Raw genomic sequence first — 9,889 nt, forward strand, 5'->3', positions numbered from 1 at the left:
GATCTCTTACCATCAGGCGACCTGTCTGCTCGTTTGCCTCCTATCCCATAAAAAAAAAGTGCCGGGACGAATATCTAACTGAAATTATGCCGTTTACACAGGCGATGAGGGAATGAAATGGTTGCAAACTTGATCTGACTTTATTCTCTCAAAAACTAATCTATATTTAAAAAAAATCGACGTATTTATCATCATTTTTTTCGTGAGCCGGTATCTGGGTGAACTATATGTTGTCATCAAAGAAAACAAAATATAAAAATTAGAAGTTCTTATTAAATTTTGATTATTTATCTCATGGCACATTTTTGCATTCTTGAATATCACAGCCTGTCTCGTTGGCTTCTTCTCCTTATTTCTGTAAAAAAAAAATACAGAAAATAAATAATTTAATGCATTGACTATTGTCACGCTAGTCGTATAGTTGTTACACTGTTTAGTAAAACATCCCACATTTTCGCTTACCATAGAGACGAGATTACCTTGTATCTTTATATGAATAAACTGACAAAGCGGCTTTATAGCAATCGACAAAGTTATACTAAACACACAATAAATCATGGACGTGGAGGGGTCTCATAACATAAGAATGGGCTTCAGAAAAGATCGAAATTTATAATTTACGGACCCCATGACATACATTTAACACTTTCTACAAGCAATGAAAGAAAATATAGTATAGGTAAGTACTAACCGTGTTGCAAGGCGACGCCTTCTTGATGAATTTGTACAGCGACTCTACCATGTTCGCGGGCGTAGGGTTTTCGCAGGCCTCCAGTTTAGTTACCACGCACGCTGACAGCGCATCCAGCTTTTTGCATTTTTCCTGCACACAAAACAGTTAATACATAACTAGGTAGTTATTTCTATTGGTAAAAATCCAGCGAGGCCTATGTGGTTCCTATGAAATTATTTCGGTTGCATTACCTAGTGCTCTCACGCGAGGTGCGTCCTCTCCTGCGAATTTAGCACAGTAAAGACTACCCCACATTAGCGTCTGTCTAATCAACTTTAGGTATCTGCTCGAAGCAACTAAAATAGGTACGCGTTGACGTATTCCATAGTGCTGATTATAGACTCCAACGCTCAAAAGGAGTGGCTCTACGGAACGGGTGCTTTTCCACCAGAGTTGCGATACGTAGATGTGTCCACCAAATACCTTTGTCGAACCCGATCCCACCAGCGCTATGCTATGTAGAACAATGAACATGGTTGGTGGAAAGGCACCCTAAACCGGTAATCATAACTATTTATTAGTCTCGGCCGAGGCATGTCTACGATAACCATTTGCCGCGCGAATAAGGATTTGCCTCGCAAAGATGCTTGCTCTGTGTGGGTCCACGGGCCTACAGGTACTAGGTACCGTACCTAACCAAAGGTACTTACTTCAGTTGAAAGTGCCTTGGCTGCTTCGACGGAGCCGACGCTATCCTTGAGGGTCTCAGCACAAGCCTTCATGTCATTCAATTTTTCTGTGAAACACTCGGGGCCCTTCTCAGCGATGAACACTGCAAAATTCAAGATTACAATAGCGTCAGGCCCTTATTTTATAAATTAACATTTATGCGGTTTTCATTAAAAGTTAAAAAAAATAGATTAGGTACCTACTTGGGCATACAAACAGAACAGAGTACCTACATACCTACTATAAAATTATTGAGATGGCTTATATTTACGTGGCGGAGCGAACACGATAAAGGTGCTTCTAGAATAATTATATTTGGGTTGTGTTGCAGGTAATTATTAAATTTCTCTTGCTTAACATCGAAAAAAACCAAACATTGCAAATTTAAGTGATAATAAACCAATATATCAGTTGTTCACACGCCATAGCGAACTAAATGGTAATATCCAAGAGTGATAGAGGAGCTGATCAGATCGTTCGCTATGGAGCGAATAACGACTATCACCGTAGTCGTTCCAATTGGTAATGCTTTTAATTACATTGTTTACTTTATGTGTATTATATGAATTCGGTTCTTTTGATGAGCTCAGTAAACTATACTCACAAGCGATCCGGTCGCCGTTCTTGTAGCAAAGTCGATGAGCTGGTCGGTGGTGTTGGTCGCTGCTGGCAGATGCACGCGGTGCTCGGTCGGCAGGCACGGTGTCACGCCAGTTGACATTTCTAACCATAAGACTATATATTATTTAGTAACTATGCTCACACGCGATCCGGTCGCCGTCCTTGTAGCACACGAAGTCGATGAGCTGGTCGGTGGTGTTGGTCGCTGCTGGCAGATGCACGCGGTACTCGGTCGGCACGCACGGAGTCACGCCGGTGATGGCGGTGTTGATGCACGTCTTCAGCTGAGATGATTTCGCGCAGTACCTATAGAAAAGACAATTTAGTTATGTTTTTATTGAAATAAGTGGGCAACATTTTTTAAAGTTGTCCACCTCAGTTTTTTTTATTTGGATTTTTTATGTGGGTTCGACTCATAATCGCGAGCTCTTTCAATCCTAATAGGAAAAAAAGTGTCCCAAGGTTTTTTCCCATTCCGTTACCATGTTTTCATACAGTTTGTATGGCGGTAACGGAATGGAAGGTCTGAAAAATGTATGGAAATCTTGGGACATTTTTTTCTCTCTTCTACTAGGATCGAAAGACCTCGCGATTCTGAGTATGAATCGCGTAAAAAATACCTATGTTACAAAAAAAGTGGGGTGGACAACTTTGAAAAAAAAAAGGCCCAAGTAATTGGCAAAAAACTACCCATGTAAAATACTTATACAAGTTTTTACGCTCGGTTTTCGGTACTTTGATTTCACAGGCAACTAATGCTTATCCCGACGACAATTCTTAAGAATGCCTAACGACTATAGTGTATTTTAACGCTCGTGGGCATCTATTTAAGTAGGTACATACTTATATCTATATTTTGGTTTTGGCAGAAAGCTCTTGCTGTTCCTTAATATCCATTATTTGACCAAACATACTAGTAGTAACACCTAATATTTGAATTCTGAATATAATGAGTAATTAATGTATAATAATAATGATGATTTGTACCCCTTACATTTCATTTAAGTGTCGAAAGGGCCTCTACGCGTTGGCTTCGGTCCCGCGCACGCCTCCCAAAGGTCCGGAATACCATTGTTCCGTGATGGGAAAGACATACAAATGATGATTTAATTTATTTAATGACTGTTGTATTGGATTTATTAATGATAATAATTTTTTGTGATAATTGTATGTTACCTTAATTGTATGTTTTTTGGTTTGTAAGTATATCCTCAATGTTATTATATCCGTTAGGAGTAACTTGTTTGTAAGCGCTTTGGTGTAAACTGTAAGCTTGTAAATATTTGAATAAATAATTAATAATTCGTTTCGGCGTTACGTTACGGGCTTATTTGGGCTTTACTATTTCGCTTTCGCGCAGTCGTCGCCCCGCGAGGCAATTTCCTCTCGCAGCAAACTACCGGTGTAAACGTGCTTCGACCAAGGCAGAGAGCACATTTTCCTCATGCTAAAGATTAAAAAGGGGAAGGTCTTACTTCTTGAAGACCTCGTCTAGGGCACCATTTGGCTTGGCTTCCTCGATCTCGGCTTTGATTTGGTCAACGTTGAAGAGACCCTTCAGACAATCGGAGAACGCATTAATGGCATTCTGAAACAACATTAAATGTATTTTTAAAACTTTAATAAATTTCTATTGGATATTCATGGAGGGGAAGCTTTTGTTCAACAATGGGAAACCAATGTGGAACTATCTTAATTCTTCAAAAAAATATGTTTACGTCATATGGGTGTAGGTACCTACATATATTTATTACTTTTTGTCTGTACAATAGTTCTTCAAAAGCTTCATAAATCGACGGAAAAATTCATACCTCCGGCAGGACTCAGTTGGTCAGAGCGATTTGACCGATGTTCCAATAGAGTTTGTTATTTTTGGGTTCTACAGGATATGACATCTATTTGATAGCGAATATTTATTGATAGCGAGCCACATTATCTCGTATTAGCAACGTTTTACAAAATCAATCAAAATCAAAAATATTTTATTGTATAAACATGGTACAAGAAGCTGTGATGAGTCAGATATTTTTTTTTTCAAAAAAAAAAAAAAAATTTTTTTTAAATTCATACCTCCGGCAGGACTCAGTTGGTCAGAGCGATTTGACCGATGTTCCAATAGAGTTTGTTATTTTTGGGTTCTACAGGATATGACATCTATTTGATAGCGAATATTTATTGATAGCGAGCCACATTATCTCGTATTAGCAACGTTTTACAAGAAGCTGTGATGAGTCAGATATTTACCTGGACTTCTGTCGCCTTGTCTTCAGCATTAGCCTTCTTGCAGACCTCCTCGATGGCATTTTTGACCTGCTGCTTATGTTCTTCCGTGACTTGGTACTCCCCGAGCACTCCTGTAATTATTGAATACAGTTTCGCTTAGAGGTTCGTCATAAGGAAAGGCGCGCGCTGTCTTAGGCGAGGTATGTCTGCATTGGCATTTGCCACGAGAGGAAATTATCCCTGTGTGGGTGTGGGACTCAGCTTTGGTAAGCCTTTTCTTTCATTGAACACGGTGTTCACTACGTTCGTGTAGTATACAATGTCCGTTTACTACGGCATTTTAAAAGGATAGTGAACAATTTATTCAAAATATAATATAATCTCAGTCATTAATTGACCGAGCGACCGAAGTTAACTTAAGTAAACTTAGGCAAATAATTATGATTTTCGTATCTACGCAATTTTGTTCGGCTGCTCGGTGGATTGAGTTTCTCGATCGGATTTAGAAATAAACAATCATAACATTCGAAAATGTAAAATACACTTCGAGGATTCAATAGAAATTCCCAAAATTTCTGCATAAAATTATAGTGCAATCAATCGGTGCCGGTAAATTGTCTACAATTTATTTAAATAATGAAACCTACATTTTGTAATTTTAATAATTAAGGCGTTTAAACAGTCAAAGTATTTTTATTAATCTGCAAACTCTACCGTTGACCATGTCACTCTACGAATTATTTCAAAAATGACATACGAGTAAATATATTATGTACTCATCGTATGGTTTCATAATAAGTAACAGAAACTTTATATTATATATTTAAATCTCCATTTCAAATCACTATCACGCCACTCTTATCATAAACTCTAATTTGGCTTGTTAATGCACATATTTTGTTACTAACTACGCCCTTATCAAGTTATCACATTGTTTACTGTCACAACAATCCCCGCTAACCTAAGCGATATCTCCTGACCTCGCAACCCCTATTTAGTGGAACGTGGCAACCGGATGTCGTCAACCTGACATGTGTGACATGTTTTTATTTTCGATGCAAGTATTTGGTACACGGCCTAAGCGACGGCGGCGCAGCCCTACCCAGTCCTTCCTCTACCTGACATATTTAGTCCTTGTTAAATAGTCTGTCTTGTTGCGTGATACCTGTGTAATTGTCTATTTGTAACTATCTTTTTGTAAAAAAGTAATGATTTTGTGCGCATTTGGTACACTAATTTGACCAGCTGATATGAGACTGCATAGGACAAGTCATCATCATCATTGGCTGTCATCTGTAGATGAATCAGTTGCAGCGTCAATTCAAAATGCCGTGTCGCGAAGAGGTTGATTGCAGCGGGTATAATGACTGAAGAGTATACCAGAGCGGTATCATTAATTTACGAAAGCGATCACATGATGAGAAAAGGTCTAGAAGCGAGGAGTATTTTCTGCCTAAAGATTGTAACCAATCTTGGAGACGAGACGGAAGAGATGAAACACTAGTTCGAAAAGTCACATTTTCGAAACCATCATACTTAAGTACGACTCGAGTATGCCTACCAATTAAGAAGTTAAAAGGAAAATAATGTACTCATCGGGTGTTTACAATTATTTACGATTGTGGTCGCAAGTTCATCGTTAGCAATGTCATTATACATATTTAAAGTTACTCACGGGTCGACCATGATAAAATAACATTAATATGTGTACAAAATGCTAGAATTTGATGTGTTATAATGTTACTACATGTATATCTAATTATTACCAAAACAAGTACGTAGCCTTTATAATATGCCTGTTGGTTTATAAGGCCTGATAGAAATGGGACCAAAAACAGTTATGGCGGTCGCCAAGCGGCTTGACGAGGTAAATTGGTAAATGGGTTGGCGACAGGAAGAGGGGCCGCCTTGAGCGGCTTTAGATGGATGCAACTACATTATGCACGTTAAAGTTTATTTATAAAATGTCTACTTAGAAAATTTAATTTTAATTTAAATAATATTGTTTTTGTTCACATTACTATTTAATTAAGAGCGGAGCCCTTTAACACAGGTAATTTGTTTGTTACATAATTAATTACGACGATTCGAATGACATATCGTTTGTCAAATTCTAATGAGTACTTTAGAAGTTATGAGGGAACAGATGAACATACATACATACCAGTGGCGGGGCGTGAAAATTTTCGTTGGTAAAGCCGGAGGGGTTTTTGGAATCTGTTTTGTATGGACTTCTACAGATACTAGAAAATTTTAGGGAACCCGTTGGGAATCGAGTTGTATCGACGCTCCGCCACTGATACATACATACATACATACATACATACATACCCACATACATACCGGTCAAAATCATAACCCTCACTTGAAACTGTATTAAGTATATAAAGTAAATCTTAAACTGAATTTTATAAACATTTTTTTTAAATACTGATATAGATGTATGTAGGTATAATATGAATATGAGATGCTAAGGAAAAAGTAACGGAGCCATGTGATGATGTACCTACTCATTTGAACCGACGTCTTTGTGTCTTTAGCTATCAGTCTATTTTAGTATATGCATAGTAAAGTGACTAGGTACTTAAATCTAAATATTAGACAATAGTTATTTGTTATACAAGGGGGCAAAGTTGTATTTTAACACACGAGAAGTAAAATACATTTGCACCCGAGTGTAACACAAAACTTTTACCCTCACTATAGCGAGGAAACTACAACGAAAAAAATGCGTTTATCACTGTTTCCAGTAGTTCCATAGGTGGTAAATCATCTTTCTTACTAGATTCACCTACTTTTATCAATTTTAAAGTAGTTAATTTGACTATATTCAAGGTCAAATTACTTTACCCACTAGTGGATAAAATGCGTTTTTACCCGCTGGTATTAAAGGACAAAACACGTGTTTCCGAGCTAGTGAGGGGAAAAAAATATTTATTTTGCCACACTTATTATAAAATTTATAATTTACAAAAATAAAGTAAATAAAACTCACAGTTTAAAAAGGTGCTTGATTCGAAAGTTAAATAAAAAAACAAAGCCGTTATGTTAAGGTACCTACCTGTGACAAATATGGCTATGTTAAGGTTTGACGTTACATATATAATCGCAATAATTATAACAGTTAGAGTTATAAGTGTATAAATTCAAATAAACACAAGACAAAATAAAGGAGTCCATTTCAAAACATTCGAATTTAAAAGGTAAAATTTTCGCGTGCACTTAACTCTAGCGGCTCAGTTTTTTTTACGCACACGCAAAATATGAACCGACATAATTTATTAGATAATTATCCCATGTAAACTTACCTACGGCCAGAACAACAACGAAAACGTATCTCAACATTGCTGGATTGTCACGTGTATGTCGAACAAGAATAGTGTCAACTGAAGCTCATCATCTCTAAGGTCACTTTATATACGCGCGTTGATTCACGAGGGTGACTATTCTAACGCGATAAGGCGTTGTGAGATCTTGTATAAATAAACAATTTGAATCTTAAAAGGATAATTGATAATAACCGTGTTCGACTTAATGATGTTTGAGTATGCAGAAATGTTTGTCCGTATTTGTTATTTCCTGTGTTTAGTTATACAGGGTGTATTTTGATACTTAGTGGGTCAGTGAAGGCAGCTACTGGATTTCCTGATGCTACTTAAAATAATAATTGGAAAATAAAAGTTTTCATTCAAATTTTATGTGATAAGTTTGTTTTGCAATTTTACTGGAAACTTTGGTCATAAATAAAAAAGCTTTAATTCTAGGCAGGAATCATTTAAACCGGTTTCTATAAACAAAGTTTGTCAAATATTATCTTTTTGTCGCAATTTGTTTCGTCTTTATTAGTAAAATCTTTATTAATTTTAAATCGAGGGTCTTCTCAGACCGTTTTCGTGTATCTGGTAGCTGCCACTGACCTACAATCAAAATACAACCTGTATATTGTATAGTCAACAAAGTATAAAGTAAATACTAGCAAAAACTAGCACGTAGGTATAATATAAACTAGCAATTTATATACATGCTAGTTTTTACCCGCGATTCCGTCCATGTCCAAGATGTTAAACTGGCTCCTTTTCAATTTCTGTATAATAATGTAGGTACAGTGAACTGCAAAATTGCATGGAGAAATTATGAATGAATTCATTGATAAATTCGCTTTGCACTTTTGCAGCTGATAGTACGTTACATGATCAAAGTCCAGGAAAAGAAAGAAAGGGTCCGTGAAAAACAAAGATGAGATCATGATGAGAAGTTAAGATAAAAAAAGTAATGAAGTAGTTGAGTATATAAATAAATAATAATAATAAATAAATAATATTATAGGACATTCTTACACAGATTGACTGAGTCCCACGGTAAGCTCAAGAAGGCTTGTGTTGTACTACATATACTCAGACAACGATATATATAATATATAAATACTTATACATATATATAGAAAACATCCATGACTCAGGGACAAATATCTGTGCTCATCACACAAATAAATGCTCTTATCGGGATTCGAACCCGGGACCGCGGCGCAGCAGGCAGGGTCACTACCGACTGCGCCAGACCGGTTTAAAGCCTACCATATTTTTTTTTATTGTTAAAAAATGTGCAAGAAATAAAATAAAGCCTACATTTAAGTATGTATTTCATTTTATGAACGATAAAATGCGAGAATAGTTGTCAATCCACATAGTTGCAAAATAAATACATCATAATAGATACTTCATTCATTACCATTAGTCAAGAATTACTCAGCTATGTGTTTACAAGCTAGGTACGTACAATATTGGCGATATTAGTGTGACATAGTTGAGGGGCTCCACACGGTTTTCATATTTTTTTGACAAGTTTTGAGTTGAAACTCCTAAATTTGCACTATAAGTACATCAGATAAAACCATAAGACAAACGGCCATCGGTTCTTCAATCTTTTATCTCTATTCGTAAGGGCCATATTTTGAAAAAAAAATTGAATACTTATTTTTTATGATTTTTTTAAACATGGCCTAAAACACTTTTTTCGAAATTTTATTTTAGTGAAGGGTACATAGGTACATAAAATCAGCATGGTTAAAAATGAAAGAGAGATTTCAATTGTAAACTAATTAAAATAAAAGATATGACCTAAAAAACACTTTTTTGGCCTAAAATTGTTCAACTTTGATACCAAATATCACAGACTGAGCTGTGAAGTAATTAGACGACAATATTTTGCTTACTTAGAGACAATGTTGTGAATGTGATAGGCTTTAGAAATTATCATAATATCAATGGATTGAAATCGAAGGTCATTGGCGCGAGGAATGGCCTTAAATGTACATTCAGAACTAGATATTAACGGCTGCCTAAGTGCGTTTTCGCATTATCCGATCCGATATCGGATTTTCTATAAATGGGTTTGTAAAAATATAGTAATTAGGTAGGTAGTTGTCAATCAATTAGTTGATGATGGCATGATGTTTACTCATCATTTGTGTTGTTTTTTTTTAAGTTGGAATCCATTTAACGGTGTATTCGGTATTGTGTTCTGACCCTTTAGCACAACTTGCCTTGTCGCGCGCGAGTCCATACATGAAGCGCGACTTCAAGTATGGACTCGCGCGCGACAAGGTAAGCTGTGCTAGAGGGGCTGATTTGAATACGACAGCGA

At 36.4% G+C, this 9,889-nt stretch overlaps 1 protein-coding gene across 1 annotated transcript; it reads right to left on the reverse strand.

The window, feature by feature from the left end:
• Positions 1–253: 253 nt before the first annotated feature.
• Positions 254–7,682, reverse strand: LOC125226409 (27 kDa hemolymph protein-like). The gene is made up of 7 exons (XM_048130389.1): positions 7,555–7,682; positions 4,268–4,377; positions 3,499–3,611; positions 2,166–2,329; positions 1,384–1,505; positions 692–823; positions 254–355 (listed from the first exon to the last, which is right to left on the reverse strand). Exons 1-7 carry the CDS (start codon positions 7,589–7,591, stop codon positions 350–352), a joined length of 684 nt encoding a protein of 227 aa, XP_047986346.1. The 5' UTR covers positions 7,592–7,682; the 3' UTR covers positions 254–349.
• Positions 7,683–9,889: the final 2,207 nt, after the last annotated feature.

Source organism: Leguminivora glycinivorella, chromosome 5 (assembly GCF_023078275.1).
Source record: "Leguminivora glycinivorella isolate SPB_JAAS2020 chromosome 5, LegGlyc_1.1, whole genome shotgun sequence".
Taxonomy (NCBI): Eukaryota; Metazoa; Arthropoda; class Insecta; order Lepidoptera; family Tortricidae; genus Leguminivora; species Leguminivora glycinivorella.